The sequence below is a fragment of the Mycteria americana genome, chromosome 4 (genome assembly GCF_035582795.1).
Source record: "Mycteria americana isolate JAX WOST 10 ecotype Jacksonville Zoo and Gardens chromosome 4, USCA_MyAme_1.0, whole genome shotgun sequence".
In the NCBI taxonomy this organism is placed as follows: domain Eukaryota; kingdom Metazoa; phylum Chordata; class Aves; order Ciconiiformes; family Ciconiidae; genus Mycteria; species Mycteria americana.
In genome coordinates, this window is record NC_134368.1 from 13050247 (window position 1) to 13074331 (window position 24085).

The 24085-nt window shown below is 39.7% G+C and overlaps 1 protein-coding gene across 5 annotated transcripts in view; it reads left to right on the forward strand.

Moving 5' to 3' along the window:
• ABLIM2 (actin binding LIM protein family member 2) overlaps positions 1–24085 on the forward strand; it is a 185357-nt gene that overhangs the window by 53229 nt on the left and 108043 nt on the right. For all 5 annotated transcript variants that reach the window (XM_075499695.1, XM_075499693.1, XM_075499694.1 and 2 more), the window contains exons 3-6: positions 5147–5330; positions 15172–15287; positions 20121–20247; positions 22700–22793. In XM_075499695.1, the coding sequence (XP_075355810.1) occupies positions 5147–5330; positions 15172–15287; positions 20121–20247; positions 22700–22793 (521 nt within the window). The remainder of the gene's footprint in view (positions 1–5146; positions 5331–15171; positions 15288–20120; positions 20248–22699; positions 22794–24085) is intronic.

Below are 24085 nucleotides of genomic sequence, written 5' to 3' on the forward strand. Positions count from 1 at the left end.
TTATAGCTAATCAGTTTGGAGGGAACTCTAGAAGAACTAATGACCATTGACAAGAACTGAGATTAAGAGGCCAAATGTGGCATCAAGGTCTGATACAAATGATTTTTGAAGCTTTTTGGAATGCTAAAACACTAAAAACCTATATCACTGATACAGATAAAAATTTGTGTCATGGCCTGTTTGAAATCTTTTCAACCCAGCTTTTTTCTCTGAAGAAATATTTTACAGTGTACCTAACATTTTTGCATGAAAAGCCCCTGTTTTTGTTTAAAAGCTATAATGAAAAAAATATTTTTCTTTAATATGGCACATGTAAGATTGCTTCAGCTAAGATCTTCACAAGTTATGTTTTTAGTGACATAAAAGCGTCTGGCTTTATGAAAGAAATATTTAAGAAAATTACAATTCTCTGCATAAAAATGTTCTTGCGCTAAACTGAATCAGTAGTCATACTAATGTACATCAGGAGATTTAATAGCCTTGCTGAGCGGAAGAGGTTATCAAATCTCCGAAGAAGAAGAAGCATGTTGGCCACTAGTCTCAATTCAATTTGTTACAGATCTAATTGGTTCCAAATAAATTTATACTGTAACCTATTTATATGTCAGTTTATTTCTACTACTGTATTACACAGAAAGTAGTACTGTCAGTGAAAAAGAAAGATCTTCTTTCCTTATTTCCCATGCATTTTCCACTGTAACCATAGAGTTCAAGGACTTGAAATTTCGTGCAGTATCAGGGAACAGTTGAATAAAACTGTTAGGTATTTGTTATGTTGTAATGTTTGCTAAGTGCTGATTTTATGGAGGAAGACAGGTGCATCTGCTTAGTTAAGTAGAAGCATTAAATGGAAGAACTGTATTTTTGAATGTTGATATTTATATTTTATGGATGGTATTGGGTTTAAGGTACTCAAACCCTAAGAAATATTAAAAAAACCATTTTTTTTCTCATTTCATCCAAGCTTGTGTGACATTTGATACTTTTTATGGTTTTGTGATCTCTCTGTCATTACCCTTTAACAGATAGTCTCTTTAAGCTAATATTTTAACCATATCTCATAATCCCTTTTAATATTGCTCAGACTTCATTCCAAAGCTATAGAGATTTGAGGCCTTTTTTCCCATCTTTCTTCCTTCTTAATGGGATGCTGTTCCACAACCTCTTTCCTGTGATGGTTAGAAACACTTGTATTAATTTGCAGCCTCCATTTATTCATGACCAGGGTTTCCTCACTTGTTCTTGTGACAACATTCTCATTGGGTTTAAATAGCTCTTCATCTTTTCTTTAACTCGCTGTGTTTAAACCTCAGATGTATATGGAGATACTAGTTGTTTCCTAAGGTTTATTTTTTTTTGTTACACTAAACAAGCCAAGCTCTGCTTGTCTCTTAAAATAGGCTTTTATTCTTTATGTCATCCTGATAGCCCTGCTCTGCTGTGAATCAGTCTTTTGTGAAAACAACTGAGCAAGATATACCCTGTGTGTGCTCACAAGGTATACTGTCTTTAGTACTAGCTAGCTCTGTGCAACCTGCTTGGCCCAGTGCATCCTTACTTATTACTTCAAACCATTAATGACTTGTAGTTGTCCTGTGATCGCCAATATTTCCAAGTCTTTCTTTCCTTCTGCCACTCAGAAGGGAATTTCTTTGTTGCTCCTGTTCGAATGAAAGGCGTTTCACCTTGTGCATTTAAAGTAAATCCCTTCTCTATGTCCCAAGGTATCCAGCTCCCCTTCTATCCGGATCCTCCTCTGCACCGACGGTGCCTATGGGCTTTGGGTCATTAGTGCACTTCATTGCCATGGGTCTGCTTTGTTGTAGAAAGAACATTATTCCTACTAGCATTTCCCATAGTCATTAATCAGCTGTACTAATTGCCTTCCTTGAGGCTGTGCTTCCCCCTTCTTCACAAACCGCTGTCATCTCCGCCTTGGCCAATTACCTAATTAAAATCTTATCCTGTTAATTTTTTTTGTCCGATCTATTGCTCTAGAGCTACAGGTAGGTGAGATTTACAGCACTTGGTTTACCTGGAAAGTGATGTATCTTGCAATAGCTCGGTATTGTGGAGCAAGTATGTTGGTAAGTTGTTTTTCCTTCTCATGGTCCACTTCATTTCTTGTATGAATGCCGCCATAGTGTGGTGTGTAGCAAAAGCCACTAGAAGAAACCATCACTTCAGCATGGAGTTCACTTGCAGCGTACCTGCTGTGACTGTCAGGCTGAATTCATTAATATTAATTGGAAAGTACAGTAACGGGTATTAGTGCAACTTAGGTAGAAAACAATCTTCATTCTGCTGTTCAAATGAACGCGTGCTCTGCTTACGCTTGCCCATGCTTAATGGAGCAATTTGTGTTCCTCCTGATGGAATTCAGGCACTCTTTGGGTACAGGGAGGCTGAAGTGATGGCAGTGCAGAGAGGGGCCTGGGTAGATGATGCCAAGCTCAGCTCTTATTTTGAAGTCCAGGTGTCTTGTTTATCTGGCTCTCTTTGGGTAAACAGTTGCACTGCAGGGCTTCGTGTGAAGCCAGGATTAAGTGCACTAGCGCAAACTGCTTTGGGGGTAATACACAGCAAGCCATAGTAATTGTAACCTCGCTGGCAGCAGAGGGAAAGGCAGATACCTTCAGGGTGGGACAGGGTCCCATCAAACACCAGTGACAGGGCTGTCGCCGGCCCCAGCTGCCCCGAACCTCAGCTCCGGGGCCCTGTTCGCAGTGAGACGGGGCCTGCGGGGCCTTCCTTAAGAACCCGTGTCAGCAGTAAAAACATATAGATTTGCTTGTGCTTACCGCTCATTTTAGCAGGTGAGTAGTGGCACGAGTGCTCGACAGAGCAGTGGCAGGCAATTTGTGGGTACGCCATCAACTCTTCATCGTCCCCTTGTTATGGAAGCCCAGCTCCGAGTCCCTCTTGGATGGCACAGACCCAAACGCGTAGGTCGGTGCCTGCCCTGTGGCTCAAAGTGGTTCTTGCTGGCTTTGTTCAGCTGTGCTGCAGTAAGATCTACCGCTACTGGCATAAAGAAATATTCTGTAGGGACGTAACCCCTCCCTGCTCACTTCAGAAACCCAATTATGTCCTTTAACTTTTTTCTCTCATGATCCACTCTGCAAGTTTAAACACTGTATGATACAATTTAGAACTGCTCTAGTGCGTCATCAGTATCAGCTCAGCATGCTGGTCAGCGTCATCTCAAATCTGTAGCTGATTTGTGCTTCTGTCACACCAGTAGGTACCCGAGTGAAATATATAGACTGAAAGAAACTCACAATATTCAGCAAGTCATGCCATATTTTTGAAAAGTCTGTGCAAAAAGCATGTCCTTAATAAAAAATAGAGCAAGGATGAGAAAGAAGAATGTTAAAGTGAATGTGTTAAGCCTGTGAGATGAAGAGCATGAACAATGTATTGTGAGATAAATCATCTAATCCATAGTTGTCTAAAAATGCAATGCAGTATAACTGGAATTATTTTGACTGATAAGAAATGTTAATTAACCCATGGTTCCTCAGTTCTTGATCATATAGTAACATAATTTCAGCATGATTGTTGTTTTCTGCCACTTAGTGGTTGGGGCCATCTCCAGGGAGAAAGATCAGGATTTAAATGCCTACTCAGGGTTTAAAGAGGGCCTTGAGCCCAGGCCTCCTGTGCTGTGGTCTCTAACTACTAAGAAAGATGTTAAAAAAAGGGCAGGTGATTGGATGTGTTTTTGAATGAACGTTCAGAATCCTGTGCTTTCTTGGGGTTTCTGTGTTGTGAGTATGTGTGATTTTGTGCCTTGAACATGCCTGCTGGATTCATTTCTCATAGGTTAGATGCAAGGTGACTGATTCTGGCATTGCGAACAGGCTTTGGTTTGAGTTGGGAGGCTTTACATTTGAAAACCAAAGTGCCTGTGGACTCTCAGGTACCTAAGCAGAAATCTTAGTCTTGAACCTTAAATGTTTAGGTACCTCTGCTAATGCGGGTCCAAAGCACTGAGCAGCTCTGCAGTGTTTTGTACATCCAACCCAAATTTGATAAGCAACATTCCCACTCTTCTTCTGTGTGCCGCATGCGAGGAGTGACACTGCCGTGGTCGTCTGTTCAACCTCGTTTGACTGTAAGCACCGTTTGCTGCTGGAAGGGCTTCCCTACATGCTTATCCCCAGGAGCAGAAGTACGTGGTAACAAGTGTGAAGCTGTGACTCAGAGGACAGTAGTAGTCAGCACAGCAGCAGAATCACCATTTTGAATTCTAGTTCTCCTTATAAATCAATTCAAGTCTGTTTTCAAAGATCCTGGCCTATATGGATGAGGATCATCTTCTACATGTCTGTCTACGTCTGTATGACTTCAGCCAGACTGTTGTATCTCTCCTTTCCCATCTTGTATGTTCTCAAAATGCCAACCTAGCTCCATCCCTGGTGCAATGGAGAAAGCCGCTGAAAAGTCTCATAAGCCTTTGGTTAATCAACTTTAACCCTTTCCTACAGATTTAGCTTAAAAAATAAAAATCGACAGATAAGATTAAAAACTCTATTTTTGCCAGGAGCAGGTGGTTCTGGAGATCCCTCCAATTCATGCTTGGTGAGTGACGTTTATCAGGTAAACGTAAGATCTGATTAAAAAAAAGGATCTTGTAAACTTGTGGAAGTTTACAGTGGTTGCCATGCGCATCAGACGCCGTGTTTAGAGAGCAGTATTTTAACCACTTTTGTGTCCAGGAGCAATATCAGACAATTATAATCTCTCAGAGGCGTTTCTTTGTAACATTGGTGCTTTAGATTTTGAAGGTTTATATCCTTTATGCATTTCCTTTAACCTATTAAATATGACAGGTGTTGTATGTGCTAGCCCTGAACTCAACTCCTAAAGACTTAACTCTGTACTAGCAGCCTCTGCACTGAGGTTAATATTTTTACATGGAATAAATCCAAACTATTAGTGTACAAAATACATCACTGATGTAATTTACTATAAAAGTAGTGGGTTTCAGATGTATAACTGTTCTGTGATCATAAGCCCATATATTGAAGTGCTTAAATACTCCACTAGGAACCATACTCTTCATAGGTGAAAAATCAGCATCGTCTTAGAGAGTGAACTTTGCTTTTCCAGCCTTCTGAGTCTGCCTTTTCTCTTCCTGCAGCTTGTGGATGTGACCTGGCTCAAGGAGGATTTTTTGTGAGACAGGGAGACTACATCTGTACTTTGGACTACCAGAGACTCTATGGCACACGGTGCTTCAGTTGTGATGAATTCATTGAGGGAGAAGTGGTCTCAGCACTGGGCAAAACCTATCACCCAGACTGTTTTGTGTGTGCTGTCTGCAGGTATGTTTTCTACATGAAGTTGTGTTTCATTTAAAAACTAGATTTTGAAAGATGGATGCTGGGTGTTAAAACTTACAGCCTATAGATGGAAAAAAAATAGTACTGTTTTCTATTGTCCACTCCTTCAAAAGTAGTAGAATTTTTTTTTAAAAAAAGGCAAATTCTGAATGCCTCTTTTTGTTTAAAATGCTTTTTCTGTGTTATGATATCTTACGTGTGAGGTTTTCAAAGTACTTGAGAAACTGCCACTGCCTCTACTGTCAGACCTTTAGCCTCAAATGTTGCTTTATTTCTCTGGTGTCTGCTATTTTGTCTTTTGTTGACTGAAGTTACAAAGGATTCAAATGCCAGTGGCTGAGCCTTTGGCGAGCCAAGTGGATACCATATTAATAGATTTAAACCGAAGTTTCACAACGCAGCTTCCCAGAAACTCCAACAGTCATTTAAAATAGGACAGAAAGGTCCTGGACTCACAAACGCTTATGTACATGTTGGATTTCACCGAGGGTCTCCAGCAGCTGTGGAGGTGACAAGTGACACAGCACACAAGGTTTCCTCCCGCTCCCAGCAGCCTTGGTGGAGTTCAGTGGGATCATTTCCCACGTGGGTACCTGCGACGTTGTGACCCAGTGTTGGTGGGGATGTTTGCAGGCTCTGCAGGCGATTGATGTCCATTTGACCTGCATCTTAATCCTCTTCTGTGAAAACAGCACAAACAAATCTGTTGAAGACTTCAGGAAGAAACTTTTAAGTCCACCAAACCTTCAGGAGACGCACTGTTATAGCAGTTTGGAGCAAATGGAAATGCTCTAATAATTTTTCTGGCTAAACTCGAGCCTTTAGCAGTACAAGAGAAGTAACCCCACGTTCAAAGGGAAAGCACAACGGGGCACTGATGCAGCACATTGTAGATGCTGTATGTGCTGGTGCCACGTTCAGGCGACTGTGCAGTCCAAACCAGCGTGTCCCTGTCACTGTGGCCGTCTGCCAGCTGAATCTGCCCAGCTTGTAGGGCTGCTGAGCTCAGATGTTCTGCTGTGCTGATGCAGAAGCAGGACTTCAGATTCCCAAATAGCTGTGTTTCACGGGAGGATATCAATTTAATATATCAATTGCAGGAATAATTAAATAGCCATGTAAAGGGCAAGACTCTGAGACTGACAAGCCTGTATTATATTCAATTCTGTCCAAGTTTTGCTATGTTTAATAGATTTTTTCCTTTTGAATATTTTAAAGAAACATGAGTAAAGATAACAAAAAACCTAAAAGTTGTTTGTTTTTTTTTAAATAGGAGGAAAAATTATTTCATTGGCTAATTGTAGACCTCTTGAGTTAACTGCTGGCTGCACATGCTCTTGGCCTGCAGCCTGTCAATATTACAGCTCTTCTGCAGATGAGCACAGCTAATTCTTGGTACCTTTCTTCTTAGCACTAGTACCTTTCTAAAGTGAGGTACTTCTTCATTTAAGAGAAGAAGAAAAACTGGTTGATTCCATTTTCCTGCTAAATGTGCTTGTATCCTCAGCCACACCGTTAGGGTTTAGCATTGAGGCATAGATTATTTACCTGTGTGTTACTGTACTTAGCAGCTTGGTACCTAACTTACGTTTCAGTCAGGCCGTTGGATATACTAACCTCTTGATGTATTTAGTCAGTCCTTCAGCTGATAGTTTGGAGCTTGGTGGTACAATTTGTCTTGTTTCCCTGCAAATTCAGAACAATTTTCTATATGACTAAACTACTTATTCTTAGGTACCTAACAATTCAGGTGAGCTGAATTGCAATACAGTGAAAATACTCACTAGAACATGCTGCATATATCGTGTATTGAAGACATGCTAAAGCTTTTAAAAATGAAGTTCCTGATACAATAGTATTTCATATTAAAAAAAAAACATTAGAGATGTTCCCTAACCTTCAGTATAACTAAATAGGTGGATTACAAGCTGTTTCACTGATGACGTTTCTAATTGTTGCTATCTGAAACGGTAGTAGAAAGACCCAGATTTGCTTCCGTTGCTTTCCTTAGAAGGACACACAAATTCCTGTTGTCTTCATCAGAGCCAACTAATGCCCTGCTGACTAGCAGGATTCAATTAGTGTCTCCCAGGGGGGTTGTAACACTGACTTGTGGTGCAGAGCAACAGAAGAATTCTGTCATCTGTTTGTAGCAAAAAAACTGGACCAGGTCCTCAACTGCTTTAAATCAGCATTGCTTCAATTACCCCAGTCTTTGCAAGCCAGACATAATTTATGTTTTTTATGGGAAAGAGTGTTGTATCTAAACATCATCAGCATTTATTTTATTGAGTGATATCCTCAGTAAAAATAAGGTGGGTAGACTGTAAATACATGTGGTTTAAGCAGAAAAAAGAACTTTTTGTTTAAAAAAAAATATTAAAAGGCAAAAAATAGAGCTCTTTGTTTTGAGGTACAGGATTGTAAAGCACTCTACCTTGGCATTTTCTTTGGTAGGAAGAGTCAGGACTACCATTTGTGTCCTCATTTCTTACACATGAGCAGAAACCTTAAATAACGGGCCAAAAGCACGCCATCTGAGGCAGTTGGCTGATCACACTGCATCTGACGTTGCCTTTTACAGCCGGACTTTAATGTGGGTGCTCTGTTAGAAATCTGACTTCCAGAACGGTGTGAACTTGAGAGGTGGTGACTGCCTGACAGTGGGGCTGATCCTGCTCTAATGGAAACGAAGCAAGGCTCTTACCAACTTCAGCAGAAAAACATTGGCAGCAGAAGGCACTTTGCACTCATGACAAGGGTCTCCAGAGTGGTGCAGGATCGTTAGGTGCTTTAAATGAGCACTTTTATAACCTGTATTTCTGTAGCTCTGAACTAACGCTTTTAAACTGTTCCTGCATTGAGTAGTAAACCAGTCACGGTAGCAACTCCTTTTTTTCTTATTTTCAGAGTAGATAAGATTTGAATAGAAACTGGTGGGAAGTGTATATTGCTTCAGATGGTAAAACCAGTGAGAAAATCTAATGTGCATATAGCTAGCTGGAGCAGCAGGAAAAAGCCAGTAACACAAGCCCATTTGTTTTCTGAAGCTCCTGCTATTACTACTTTTGAATGCCACGTGGCCCAGTGTCACAGAAAAGAGCTGTATTCCCTGGTGCCCTCTGCACTGCGGAGATAAGCTGCTGTCCTCCTCTGTGAAAAAGCTTGTCTGTCAGAAACCCAGCTCATCCCTGGGCATCCCTTGGGACTCAGATGCTATTGCCCGGGGCTGCCACAGGTCAAAGTGTGAAAAAAAAGAATTAGTATTCAGAGCAAAACTGACTAGTAAAAGTACAGTATAACGTATCGTCCTATGTGATTGTTTCTCTCTATCTTGCATTGACCAGTTGGCTCTTAAACAAATTCAGGTTTTAATTGCATGTTTGCTCTGCTCGCATAAAGATTGAGGGTTTAGCCCCTTCTTCTTCCAGTGAAACCGTTTTCTGCTGTTGTGTTTCATGATGATAATGCCTAAAACTAGGAATGAGTAGAAGAATAACAACATCAATTGGAAAACATTGCAGATTAACTGCTTACTCTGAATTCCCAGAAAGCAGGTGAGCAATCTTAGTCTTACAGTTTCGTAAATTGGAAGGGGCTGTGTCCTCCAGAGGGTTGCCAAAGACATTTCCTCCAAAAGGTTCATGTGTTTGTAAAAGTGAAATAGAAAGAGGGAGAAAATTAGGGCTATCTGTATCAGTAGAAGCTGAGTTTTATTAAAATTGTGCCTGCAGCTCTTATATGGCTGTCAGAGACAGGAGTGTACGGCTCCCAGGAATATCTTATGCAGGAGGGGAAGGGGCAGGAAATTGAGTCTTTCAAAATGCAATGGGTAATCATACCTGTGATAATACTTTTGAAAATTGAATTTTCAGGAGAAGTCTTAGTGTGATAATAAGTTACATAAATGTATTAATACATCTGTGCAGACCATACATACATAAGATATATGGTCTGCATAAGGTTGTACTATACAAAGACTATAGTTGATTTCAGTGTTACTGATGTGCTGGGTGTACATAGGGTATCAAAAATCTGGGTTATGGTTTTAAGGGTTAATGTGATTGGTAAAGTTGCAGGTGTTGTTTATTCACCCAGTTGGAGGAATGTGTGTAATCGTTATCCCTTTAATTTCAGTATTTTTGTAATTAAAGGTGGGAAAAATAGAGCTTTTTGTGACATGTAAATGATGAAGAGAGAAGGACAATTTGACTCTTACTTAGCTAGGGGGATAAATTAGCACATACGTTCCAGGTTAATAACCAAACAGGTACATGTTTGCTTTACAGGATTTGGATATCTGAGTTCCATATTTTCTCTGAATTTAGGAAGCTTTGTCTTGAAACAGCATATTGACAGAAGTTGAGTATGTGTCATGCAGAGGTGAATAATGTGTGGAGGGGCAAGAGGCAGTTACATATTCTTCAAGGGGTTTTGTGCCAAATCCAGATCTAAAACTTCTCTCAATCCATTTGTATTTCTGTTATCTTCAAGAAGGTAATTCACTGTGGCCAGGCATTTGAATGTAAAAATTCAGAAACCTGAACGTTTTTTTTCCAACAAAGGGTTTTATAGTCCTACATACAACACTGCTATTTCTAGAAAGAAGCTGACGGCTTTTGTGTATGTATGTCTTAAGAAATTAAGACAATATTAAAAATTGGAAGTTAAAATTCAGTTTGTTCTGGAACGTAGCAATTATGTCAGACTTTTCAAATATGCTAAACCTTTTTAATTGTTCACTTTTTTTAGTGCTGCTGAATTTTGAAAGAGTTTGGGTCCCACTTAAGCACTACTGGGTACTTCTTAAAGCATCTCATGAAGCAGGCTTCTTCATCTGGATATTGAGGCCAATGTTTTGAAATCAGACTGAGTGTTCTTCTTGCCATTTTGATTCTAAAACAAATACAATTATCAATATATGGTGCTTCCTGAACAAAGGAGTCTTGCTATCCTGCTCTTCAGGTTTACGCATGGAGCATACCTATAGCCCTAGAGTCATGTAAGATGGAGGGGACCTGTGGAGGTCCTGTGGTCCAACCCCTGGCTCAAGACAAGTCCAGTTCGAGCAGACTGCTGAGGGCATTGTCCAGTCACATTTTAAATATCTCCAATGATGGAGATCCCACAGACTCTCTGGACAGCCTGTTCCAGCATTTGAGCACGCTCATGGTAGGATTTTTCCCCCTTATATTGAGTTGGCATTTCCCACGTTCCAACTTACGTCTGCTGCCTCTTGTCCTTTCACTCTGTACCTCTGGCAAGAGCCTGGCTCCAATTTCATATACATGTCATCAGGTAGTTTTAGACAGCAGTAAGATCTCCTCTGAACATTTTAAAGCTGAACAAGTCTATCGCCTTCAGCCCTGCTCACGCATCCTGTGCACTAGCTCTGGACCTAGCTACCTCCGCCAGTCTCCCTCCAGTAAATCTTGTCCTGAGGAGCCCAACATGGTACACACTGCTCCAGAGGCAGTCTCTCAAATGATGAACAGAGGGAAAGATCACTTCCCTGGACCTGCTGACTACACTAGTGCAGCGCATTATGCAGTTGGCCTTCTTTGCCGCAGGGACACTCTGCTGACTCATGTTCAACTTGGTGTCTACCAGGACCCCTACGTCTTCTTATGCTTTCCAGCTGATTGATGCCCAAGGTGTACTGGTGCATGGGGTTATTCCTGCCTGGGTGCAGGACTTAGCATTTGTCTTTGTTGAGATTCGTGAAGGCAGTAGATAGGAAATAATGTCCACTTTGTCTCATCAGGTTTAACATCCTAGGTCAAATTTGTCCCTGTGGAGCAACCTTGAGGGATGTGATTGTACCAGGTACACGTTAGAGAAGAATTTGATCCTGTAGGTCCTCAGGTTGCAGTCTGACATTACACCTGACCCAGTGTAACTGCAGGCTGCTACTGAAATGGATAGCTGTGCTCTCCCCACATCCCTGACCATATGCTTCTGTTAATTTTCTTATATCAAATTTAGTTGACTGTTCAGACACAGAGTCAGATCAGCAACGTAAAGAACAGAATGCCATCCGTCCACTCTGAAAAAAATTGAATATTTTCTTTTGGCCCAGAAAGCTTGAATGACGTGCCCACAGCTGCATAGGTTGAGGCATGGTGCAGAGAAGGACGAGACCAGGTCCAGACCTTTCAGTGTCAGCACATAGTTACCCTGGATTAGGCTGATGGTGGTTTGATGTTTTACAATATAACTTTGTTTGTCGGCTCCAGATGTTTCTGGGTTTACAAATATTGTAGGCAGGTGGATAAAACAAAGTTCATTGGGAAATGTATCATAGAAGATGTATTAAAATCCTACAAGTCATTTCAGAGAGCTGCTTTAAAGATGCTCTTAATTCTCATTTTAAAAATAGATTATCCAACTGTGAAAATCACGCTGAATATTTTTAAAAGGATAAGTAGCCAATTAAAACCCATACCTAGCAATGTTCAGTGGGTGACTGGTTGCGAGATGTCATTATAGTCAAAGGCAGATACGCTGCTCTTAACCTAGAATGCTATATATAGTCCTGCTCACAAGTTAAAGAGCTCAGGAACCAAAACCTTGTTAATTGACTGTTACCACCTTCTGTTATGCCTTCACTTGTACAGGCGTTGAAATCCTCGAGTAGGGCTGCTTGTGAAAGGGAGAGGTCAGATGTTACAGAAATACTGGCAAATGTGTTGTGTATGAATTCTGGATTCCCAATGAACAAAATAGTGAAGCAAGCGCTGAGACTTAATTACAAGTTTAAAAGACCAGTGAGGGAAGGAAACGTCTGCCTGTACCTTTGGGCAGACAACTTCCAAGGAGGATTTCCCTGCTTTTATAGAGCAAGGTATCTTGCACTCATGAAAAACTTAATAGAGAAGTGAAATTGCTGCCCTCTCCCCTCTGAATGGAAGGGCACAGTGAATAGTTACTAAACTTTCAGAAAATGACCAAACAAGATATGTTTATGGGGTAGGAAAGCCTCCACACACGGTCACCCCAAAGGATGCTCTGTGGCATGCTGTGGTGCCTGTGAGCTTTGGCATGATTTGTAGGTGTCATCTACCTGGCTCTGTCTTGGTGCTGTAGGAGGTCAGTTATCCTATTCCTCTCTAAGTTTTGACTGTATTTTCTTTCAGATTGTTTAACTGCCTAACGTAGCTGAGCCAATTCAAAGTGAACGGTCCCTACTTCTACATTACTTGATACTTGGTGCATCTGTTTCAGATGAGCTTCTGTGTTCAGCTGGAAGTTCAGCTGGATTTTTGTTAGGTAAATCATTGAGTCAAAAAATACATTAACTTTGCCTCTGGCTTCTGCTCCTAATATACTAGATACAAGAATGCTCAGTAGTCGCGGTACTTCTTCAGAGCAGTGAATCGTTCACGGCTTCCAGGACATCACCATCTCCAGGATTATTAATGGTGCAAAGCCTCCCATTTTACTGAGACCTCTCACGAGAGTCCAGTTGGGTCATTAGCTGAGTCCCAGTCTTGTTCCCCATAAAGAGTATGGTAAACCATACTTGATGGTAATATCCTGCCCAGGGCATGCAACTGTGCATAAGAATGAAAGGTATTAGGGTAGTCGTGTGGCAGTGTAGTTGTGTGATTGTATCTGTGGAGCAGGTTACCATTTTTGTGGGGGTTTAATTCAAAATAGATTACCAGTGGTCGTAATAAATATATGGGTGTCTGTAAATCAAGATGAGATGTCTTCCTGCAAGTGCATAGGACCTCAACGACATGTTCTTGTCTCAGTTCTGAAACAGTTGAAATTCCTTGGCTTGTGCCTTTCCAATTCAATCAATAGTGCTTAGTTCTAGACTTGATTTTGTAACATTCTATTAAAATGAACACATGATTAAATGGTATCTTTCACATTGGCAGTAGAAAACTAGGACAGCATTTGAATAATATCACTCCGTTGTTAAGACAGTTTTTGGTAATTGGTCATTAATTTTCATTATCTATGTAGAAGTGTATCACATTTGCTAATTTTTATTCAAATGAATGTACGTTCATGTCCAGAGGTCCTTTCCAACCTCAACTGTTCTGTGATGTTCATGAAACCCTTTTATTATTCCATATGTTAGAAGGCTCTGTACTTTAAGTAGTATAAAAATCCATTGCGAATAACAGTTATGACCTAAAAAGAACTTTTTTTTTTTATACATAACACAGGAGCTTGCTGCTGCTGGATTGCTGCAAGACAGGGCAGACTTGCTGCTGACTGGAGCAGTGCGGCTCCATCACATCCTGTCTGTTATGCTAGAGACAGTGTTGTCTTCGTCTCATCAGGTTATTGAGTAAAATTCATGGTACAAAATCCTCTCTTGAACAGGTGGAAATTTAGGACTCCTGGATCTGTACTAACATGGCGTTGGGCCTGTTTGTACCAGAATCACACATGGAACGTTTAGTTGTGTCAAAGAGCAGGACAATTTTAAAAGCTATTTCCATAAAATATTTTTCTTTAGCTTAACTTTAGGTAAGTAAGAAGGTAGCAAGTATTTGGAGTATTAAGTCATTAGTGAAGGAAAAAAAAAGGTGAAAAGGAGAATAGGAGAATTCATTATTAGCTATCCAAAGATATAACAATATTTAAACTCCATGTGTCCTCATAATTTTTAAAGTATTGCCTATGTTCTAAAAGGGATGACGGTGTTGAACACTTAATTAGCTTGTTTAAAATAGATTTTAGTAACATTATTTAGAAACAAAAGACAGCATTGCTTGTGTTCTCTTTTTAAGTAATAAAAATTTTATTTTAAATGCAACACAAATGTAGAATAAGGCACTCTTGCGTGGTTTAGGGGGCACAGTAATGTTTATGCTTAGCAAGTAGTATCTCTGCAGCTTTTGTAGTGAAGACAACCTCTCAACTGGTATGAATTTGATAGCATTTGTGAGGAAATGTATATTTTAATGAAATGTTAATGAAATAATCTGATCAGATGGACTTCACTAGGAGGCAGAAGGCTTGCATTATGTTTGTGCCCCACTTAAGCTGTATTTTTGATAGCTTGCTTGGGATTTAGTTGGACATGAGCTTTGGGTGGAGTTAAATGTGTTTCTAAATCCTCACCATCCTTTGCTGCATTATGAAGTGATTTGTCCATCTGGTCCTCTTAGAGAAAAACCTCAGCAGTTTCTGTGCCCAGACAAGAAAGCTCACGGCGGAAAGCTTTTTGTTTTAAGGACATTGATAAAAAGGAAGGATTTAATTAAGTGTAAGGAAAGCTGTTGTTGAGTAGAGCAAACAAGTATTGTAGACACTTTGGGTTTTATAGCTGGGATATATTTTCTCCTGTGAGAGTTCACTGACATTTGCTTTCTGAGCGTATAGATTAAGAGAAGGACTTTGATATGATCAAATTTGGGAGGACAAGTGCTGGTTTTTTAATGTATAAAAGTCATCACTCTCATGCAGCATTTTAACAACATAAAAGCAGCTGCATTTGCCTGTACTTACTCCCTGTAACGCCAATTTTATTTTCATTCTGTAACTGATCCTGTTAGTCATCAACCCTGGCTGATACTACATTTCTTAGGTACATAAGGATTTGGACTTGAGTGCTCAGTGTGGTTTTGTGTCTTTAGATATTTCTGTTCTTCTAAGTAGCTGTAACATCTGCATTTGCAATTGTCTGTTTGATGTGTCCCTTCGATACTTTAGCCTCCAAATGGCTGAAAAATCGTGAATGAGAACAGGGCAAGTAGGGAAAAAGAAACCAGAGTAATAATCAGTTACTTTATGGGAATATACTTAATTCTGATAAAGGCGTGAGACTGTAACCTGTATGCTTTTGTTTCCTCTGTTGTAGGCTGCCTTTCCCCGCGGGCGACAGGGTAACTTTTAACGGGAAGGAGTGCATCTGCCAGAAATGTTCCCTGCCCCCTTCCAGCAGCACTGGCTCTTTCCCCGTACAGAACCTGCGAAGTAAGTAGGGGTTTCTGCTCTTTTCTGTTGGTACTTCTTAGTCTGCACAGGTTTAAAGAACACAATTTTACACCGATATGGTTAACTGGAATTTTTACCACTATGCTGCTTAAAAGGTGTCAAGAAATACAATGTAGTCATGTGAAAAAGTATATGGCAGTTTTCCAAGAAGTCTGATATTAAAAAGAAATACAAATGGTGCCATTATAGGCTTAACAATACACAGAACCTCCCCGAACATTTGATTAAAACTTGGGTAAATCAAATTATCTGGAGAAAGGAGTAATATAGATGTAAATATTTTTGAGGATTTAGTCCAACTCCAGCTAAACTAAAATCCAATGTGATACTTAATCATTTGTAAGCATTCCAGGGTTGCTTCAGAAAATATTGGTGACATGGCTGCATGGCTAAATACTACACAGGAAGGGTTAATGTATGTAACGTGACCAGAGGGCATTTGCCTTGATTACTGTTGTGTGCTATCAGAAGATACAAGCACTGCAGAGAATAAATGTGGTCTTTTCGTAACACGTTTTTTGCACCAGATCATAGCGTGGCATTGTTGCTCTGAACTCTGTTCCTCTGCTGATGTGTTCATGAGGAGCTGCCACGCTTTAGCATTCATCCACTGCCTATATGTAATTAAACATCAACAGCAATTCAATTAAACAGCAAAGACAGAAATATTTTTAATGACTATCATATCGCATCAAGCTGGATTCAGCATGGCTGAGGAAAGACCCCATAGATTGCCCTTCTTTGTATATAAGGAATCCAGCTCACTTCAGGGAGGAGTTTCTCCTTTTTTTTCTTTTTTCTTTGTTTTTCCCCACATCTCCCTTTTTTACAGAATTTTTCACCATCTCCTTTCTCCAGTTTGTCAGCAAAAGCTGCTGTGTGAATGCAGTGAGAGACGCTAGGCTGATTCCTCTCTTGCTAATGCCGTTCTCTTTTGGAGAGGGGATGGCCCGCTCTCTTAGGTACTTTCTCTTGTCACTTATTCCAGAGATGGATCATCCTCAGCCATCTTGGCTGGCTGCATTTGCAGATCCATACTTTAATGGCCCATCATCTGTTTGTCTCCTCGTCATATGGGAAAAGTGGCTTTGACTTTAATGGAAATTATTTGCCTGGTTGAGTACTGACAGAACAACTTCATTTGATTATCTGTGATACAGAATCCTTTAATCTACTTAAATTCCCTTTCTCTGTACACACACACACACACCATAGAGAGTTTTTCTTGTGTTGCGTTTCCCCAGCTCTCTCAGGTCACTGCACCAAGCCTTCCCAGTGCACGGGTACCTGCAAACCTCAGCAAAACACTTGCCTCAGAGAGAAAGAGCACTGGAAGCATATCTTTATGGCAAAACCTGACCTTGGAAAACAAAAGTTTAGCTTTTCCCTGAATAAAATCTCTAACAGATGCAAGTGTTTAAACCTCAAGTACAGGTCTGCTTTAAAACTCATCAGAAATGGAGGAAATCTTGCTTGCTACAGGTTTTAGTGGATTCAGGTAAGAGTCTTGGTTCAGACCTGGATATCTGCCACACTAGACTGGACTGCTAAAAGAATTTGGTTTGGTTTTCACCTGAGACTTACCAGATCTGCTTCTCAAATGATGTAGTGATGGGGGTGAGCTGATAGATACCATGGCTTCTTAAAGAGCAAACAGGTCCATATCTGGTCTGCAAGGAAATTGTGCCATGATCTTGCCACTATCTCAGATAAATATCTTCCTTACCTGTGTAGACTATGTCCATTCTTATCTCTTCCTTACTCCATTTCCCCAGTGTCTTGCAGTGCTGCTGCAGGGCAGCATCTTCTGATTGCATGGTGACGTGCAGCACCCAGCTGGCCCAGGAGCGGCAGAGCTCTTGGGCTTCGGGAAATTGGGTAGCAATGGTATAATCCCTCCTTGGTGTGGGGAATAGAGCTTTGATGGGTCAATGGGAAGCACTGCAGCCACAAATACATGGAGGCACGTGCATGTATATGTAGCAGGATATGTCAGAGCCTGACCAATGACAATATACAGAAAATTAACCAGGTATCTAAAAAGATAATAAAGAATTTGGGAAACACTCAGATTAATATGTAACATGTGAAAGAGCAATGTGTAATAACAGCTGTTTTCCAAGCACTTACTAACCCTTAGGCTAGAACCAGTGTTTCAGGAATAAGCAAGCAGTGTCAGAGACATCTTGGTTGAACTAGAAAACTGAAAGTCCAGAATGGCTGTCTGTAGCTTTGCGACATATTATGCAAAGCAATTAATAGTGTTATTGTCTCCTTGTTTTAACAACAGTCTTCTTGGAAAAAACCTTAATGTTTTAAATGAACAATTCTTTTTATAAAAGAATGGTGGTGCACAAAAACACATGACTGCAAGCAAGCTGAGTCAAGGACCAAGTAATATGTTAACCCACTGTTACGTTGGTTTTGCTTTTGGCTCAGATCTGCCTGATACGTGCTATGTATGTTATTTGTCAGCCTATTTATCTCTGACTTGAGCTCAAGAATGCTTTCAGGAGATCTCGTGGGACTCACTGAGCTCCCAACATCACTGCCCCTTCTGACCAGTCCTTCTATTTTCATCCTCCCGGTTTGGTTTTGACCTCCTTTATGCATTACATTGGAAAGAAATGAAGAATCTCAAATATTTGCTTTTTCCCGAGTCCTTGAATTTTTTATTACTATATAAATACCTAGCTACCTGGTTTGTTTCTTTTCTAAAACGCTAGCTGTGAAAACCTCTTGTGGCAGTGTTGATGTTGCAAGAGTACTCGGGGGAAAAACATCAACATGTAGCAGCAAATTGATGTGTCTTGCAGAGTTATTGGTTGAAATTAGGTGAGTCACCAAAGGATGCTGCATCCAAGACAGGAAGACAAGGACATTGCATCAATGGGCACCGTTGGCATAGCAACCACAATGTTTGTTTTTAATTATCTGGAATTTAACAGAGAAAACAGGAATAAAAAAGGAGCTCACAAAATTTCTGCTCACCCAAGCTTAGACCAGATGAAAGGTGAATGACATCTGAGCGCACAGTGTTGTATTAAGTTTGTGAAATAAACCCTCAAGCAGTGAGATTAAATTAGATTACCAGATGAACCCCTGGTGCAGGGGAGATCACAAAAAAAATTCTGATTGAAGTTAAAGAATAGATACTACAGTATTTATTGTCTTGTGGGACTAAATCCAGGCACACACCCAAATGTTCTCTTTTATTAGCAAAACTCAAACGTTCTGATCTGTGGTGCACACACTTTTGTGCTGGGCTTGTTTCCACATATTGGTGCTCTACAGGGTGGTATTAGAGAGGCATATTATTACTCCCTTAATCCATTCCAAATCCACTAAAGGAAAATAAGAACTATCCTTTATTGTTGTGCACTCAGAAATCAAACATTTACAATTGCACTAACAGAGCGTCTCATTAGGGTCACGTAACCAACTAAATAGAATCTTAAATCAGAAAGTTTTTAAGAGGACTGTTTAAATCTTTTAAAGAGCTCCTATGTTTGAAGTTCTTTCTTACTAACTAGATAAATATTTTTAAATGCTTTTGTGTATCTTTCTCTTCCATGCAAGACATTGTTGTGGGTTTTTTTTCTTTTCTGGCATCTCTAAATGACTCTTCAAATATCTTTCAGCGTTTCTTTTCTCTAGCAAATTGTTGGTACACATGAAGAATTCCTTAAAAAAATACGTTTTCACATAAGATGGAAGATACAATTGTATGGAGGATTAGAAGGGTTACAGAGATATTGATACTAGAATAAGTTTATTACTGATGTTTATCCCTATTTTTCCACATATTCTGACTATTTGAACACTTTGTAAGAAAATTATGCATAGGTCGGAATCTGTAGAGAGTGAAGAGTGTATGAGAGCTATAGGGTAATAGAGGATTCATTTAGGATACAGAGAACCAGGTTCAAATCCCACGTCAGTGTAGCTTCCCTAAACAGAGCCCTCGCTGGTGGACTGTTCGCATGGAAGCTAAGAGTGGATTTGGCTTTTACTACCATAATCAAAAGCATCCATCATTAAAAATACCAAAAAAACAACCAAACCCCCCCAAAAGTCTTGTCCTCAATTACTTTTTCTGAGGAGTGTAGCTGCTTCATGTATAGCCTGTTTAATCAACATAGCCTAGCTGATGTTATCCACTTATGACATGTTTTGCATTTAATTTTCCTTACAACTTTTTGGAGCTTTATATAAGTGAATTTCTATAAATAATAAATATATAGCTAGCCATCACTTTCACATGTTGCAGTGTCACTACTACTCAGGAATTTGTAATGCCTCTCAAGTAGTGGTGTATTTTTCCTAGTTACAGAAGTTCACATCAGAATTTCAGCTCAGTTTTTTCCACAGCTGCAAAAAGAATTTTGAACTATGAGTAAAGCTTTCAGACCCAGAAGCAAAGTCTAATATGAAGGTTCAATTATTTGTTTTAATCTCATGACTTTTAGATCTTTTTTTATTCATTTTATTGGGCTGATTTGTGATGCTTGAAAACTTAATCAGCAAAACTTCATATCTTTTAAACACAGTATAAATGAATTAAAATAAAACCTAAGTCACTAGGAAACCTAAGTCATTAGTTTTTTATTTGAATGATTCATGTCTTCTAGCAATGTTAGGACAATATGAGGGCAGCACCACTTGTCATCCATCAGTGAGCAGCCAGCGGTGAGCTTTAGAGCCTCCGTGAGCTGTTAACTAGGACACCGATGGATCCTCATGCCGCAGTAACCAGTATTGTGTGACCATCTGAAGTGTGTGATTCACTCATATTGGATTTTTCTCTTGCAGATTGTGGGGGCTGTGGTTCAGAAATAAAAAATGGGCAGTCATTGGTTGCCTTGGACAAACACTGGCATTTGGGCTGTTTTAAGTGCAATATATGCGGCAAGCTACTGAATGCAGAGTACATCAGCAAGTAAGTTGAGGGGAGGAGCATTTTCATTCGTTTTCAACGTTCTTTTAGTACCAAATAATTAATTCAATATTGCATATAATTTCAATTGTGTTTATCAGTGTTTGGAGATATATAAAAGATTAGAGGTTATTACCTAAATTATTATCTAAATTGTATTAAATGCAGAAAAATTCAAATTAAGAAAAGTAGAATTTGTCCATCCAGCTGGAATGGGACTTGCCCAAGCTATAGAAAGGCAATGGGTAGAGTATGCCCTTAGTTGTCTATGTTTGACTTTGCTCTGTGTGATGCTGTAATGTGAACAAGCAGTTGTTATCCTTTGCATGTGTTTCACATAAGCAAAAATGTTCTCAAAAAGTTCATTAAGGAGGTACGTGTCATGCTTTTGTGCTGCTCCAGACCTTCATGCTGTCAGATTTGGACTGAATGTGATGACAGCAATGAGAGGCAGCACAAAGCTCACACGCAGACCAAGTCCCATGTCAACACTCATATCAGTCCGGTGAGATACAGGGCTTTCACTGGCCAAGGCACCTGGGATTAATTTCTGCTTCAGAGAAGTGCGTTGATATGATGAAATTTTCCTAAACAGCTAAGTAACTCAATCGCCGGTGCCCAGAGATGATGGAGTTTCAGAGCCGGTGTCCCACTGACTTTCAACAATTCTTTGGATTTAGATTAATACAAGTATAACATTTAATTTCACAGCTTGCACTGGAGGCTGAGAAAACAATATTTAATAAAAGGGTGTTCTTAAATAAGGTTTTGCGTTATCTCAAATGTTATGCTACTCTGCTGTATTTTGGTACAGTGCTTTTTTTGATTGTTATTTAATAATAAAACCCCCATAAATCATAAAGATACAGCTATTGTAAAATCCTCTTTTAAAAAAGCTAAATGTCAAACAAAATAACTCAAGAGAAGAAACATCCTTGCTTCAATTAATTCAATTAATTATTGTGATAACTTACAGGTTAGTCTCTAAGCAGTCCAACTCGTATGCTATAAAATTAATTTTTATGTTTCTCCAGGGAAATGTCCAATAAAATTATGCCTCTGCTAATAAATCTGTCTGATCATGGGCTGTTTTAGCATAGCACACTAAACATATTTAACTATGTTAAATATGGACCGCAAAAATGATCAGAGGGCTGGAGCACCTCTCCTATGAAGGCAGGCTGAGAGAGTTGGGGTTGTTCAGCCTGGAGAAGAGAAGGCTCCAGGGAGACCTTACAGCAGCCTTTCAATACTTAAAGGGGGCTTATAAGAAAGATGGGGACAAACTTTTTAGTAGGGCCTGTTATGATAGGACAAGGGGTAATGGTTTTAAACTAAAAGAGGGTAGATTTAGACTAGATATAAGGAAGAAATCTTTTACAATGAGGGTGGTGAAACACTGGAACAGGATGCCCAGAGAGGTGGTAGATGGCCCATCCCTGCAAACACTCAAGGTGAGGTTGGACGGGGCTCTGAGCGACCTGATCTAGTTGAAGATGTCCCTGCTCATTGCAGGGGGGTTGGACTAGATGACCTTTAAAGGTCCCTTCCAACCCAAAGTATTCTATGATTCTATCATTCTATATTTAACTTGCACTTTGAAACGGAAGAGTCTGCGGTTTCTTCTAGAGTAATTTATTTTCATTCATTGGTTTAGTGGTCTAAATATAAAATTTTGTAAAATTGTGATCTAAATGTAAAATTAACAAATAGGTTCATTTCAGAGCAATAGCCCAAGTGTTCTGGTTCTGACTTTTTAGAATAAAAGCTAAGACTCTTGTTTTTATTCTTCATATTTTTGAATTGTACATTATCTTAAATCACTTGTGGTGAAATAACTGTTCACATCATGCATGAACGTACTTCAAGATCTCTTCAGCTGCTCAAGTTGAAGTCTCTTAGTCATTACTGGCTTCCATGGAGCAAGTTCCCAAGTTGGTTAATCCATGACTGTCTTTAAGCAAGTCCAGTCAGAATGTCAGTAGACTTGAGTGTTAAGCAAAACTTGGTTTACAGTCAGGACAGTCAGTTGAGAAATTACTCTGAAGTCTAAGCGAAGTACAATTAGATGATAAATAAAGAGGAAAAGAGTAATATGTAGAAGTAAGTATTTTTTCCAGAGTGTGAAACACATGGAAGAATTTAATGAGTAACACTATCAAAACAAATGGTACGAGAGTCTCAGAGACTGAGTGTTGTGACTGCGGGAGAGGTGATGGCTGAATCCAGCAACAAAGCAGGAAAGTGGGATTGTGGTAGACTCTGAAGGGCCAGAATAGTTCATTAACTATTCAATTCTTCACAAAATTAATAAATACAGGTGTTTGGGAGGGGGAAAATTCCATAAACACCCTGTGAAGTGTTGAAGCATTAACAAATTTTAGCTGTATAACCTCCCAGTAAACCTGTAAACCTACCTAAAGCAATGTCTGTATGGCCTGTTTTTCTTCCCTAGGGATGGCATTCCATACTGCGAAACGGACTATCATGCAAAGTTTGGTATCAGATGTGACAATTGTGCAAAGTATATCACAGGAAGAGTGCTTGAGGTAAGGAGAACCTGTCATTCAAACACATTTCAAAGTGTACAAAGAGACTTGCTCTTTTGGGTCTAGTCATATGCTCACAAATGACAGTTTAATGTGACTTTTGTGAAATACTATAATTTTAAATAATACTAAAAAGTATATACTATACTTTTTTCTATAATTCTTTTCTGTTTCTTCTCTTAATGGTTTGATAACACCCATACTCCCTAAATGGATATCTGTGGTATTGGAGACCGTTCAGGTAGCAGAAGTAATAAGTGAATGGGTTATCAGGCACATTTTAATACTTACACTAAATTTCTTTGTAAGTTCTGCTCTTTGATTCTGTTTTATGTTCCCCAGAGTTAGGGTGAAGCTGCTGGAAAAACTAAAATGAATCATTTGAAATGAATTTTTGCACCCAGAAATGAGATATGTTGCAGGGTTTTTTTGAGCGGTTGTTTTAAAAAGCAAGGAGGTTGTTTAGTGTAGGCGAATGTTTATACTTTATGCAAAAGAGATTTCCACATAACTGACCCAGAGTCAGAAATTGATATATACCTTTGATCTAAATAGAATTTATCCTTGGATCTAAGTGTATGGTTATCCAGTCCATGTTATCATGTATCCATTTTTTCTTTCTGCCCTTTCCCTGTATCTTGTGAAGTCTTAGCAGTAATGTTGTTAGGAAGAGGTTCCCCAGGTCACTCGGTTCACTCCTTTCTCACTCCGCTCCAGTTAAGAAAGCCTGGAGAAGTCCCAAAGGACTTCCACCAGAGAAGGATCTGCTAGGAGTTGTACAAAGACTTGACTATCCAAATGGTGGACAATTATAGCTATGGAAGGGACTGAGAAGCAAGTAGAAGGAAACAGTGAGTCCATACTAGATGGCATGGTATGGTGTTAGGGTTAGGCATGGGAGGCTTTTCCATTATCAAATGTTTTTACAGACATCTCAGAAAACAGACTTCTAATAAGGGATTTGAAAGAGTATAAAGACAGCTTTCTCACTATTTACAGATGGCTCACTCAAGTGGAAGAGGCAAAACAGAAGAAAACATTAAAAAACCTTCCAAAATATAAGGGGTGGCCAGTGGAAGCTGCTACATGTTTTCAGAGATGTTAGCCTTTGACACTGAATGAAAGGCTTTGGAGGTGAAGCAAATTAACTTACGTTTGCTGTGATAAAGGAGAGAGATGTGAATGCAGAGAGAAGAATGTCATGGTAAAAGCTGTAGCAAATTTGGGGTGCATTTACCCATAGCAGGTTACAGGGAGTGATTAATACTAAGATGGGAGAACAGGAGCTCCAA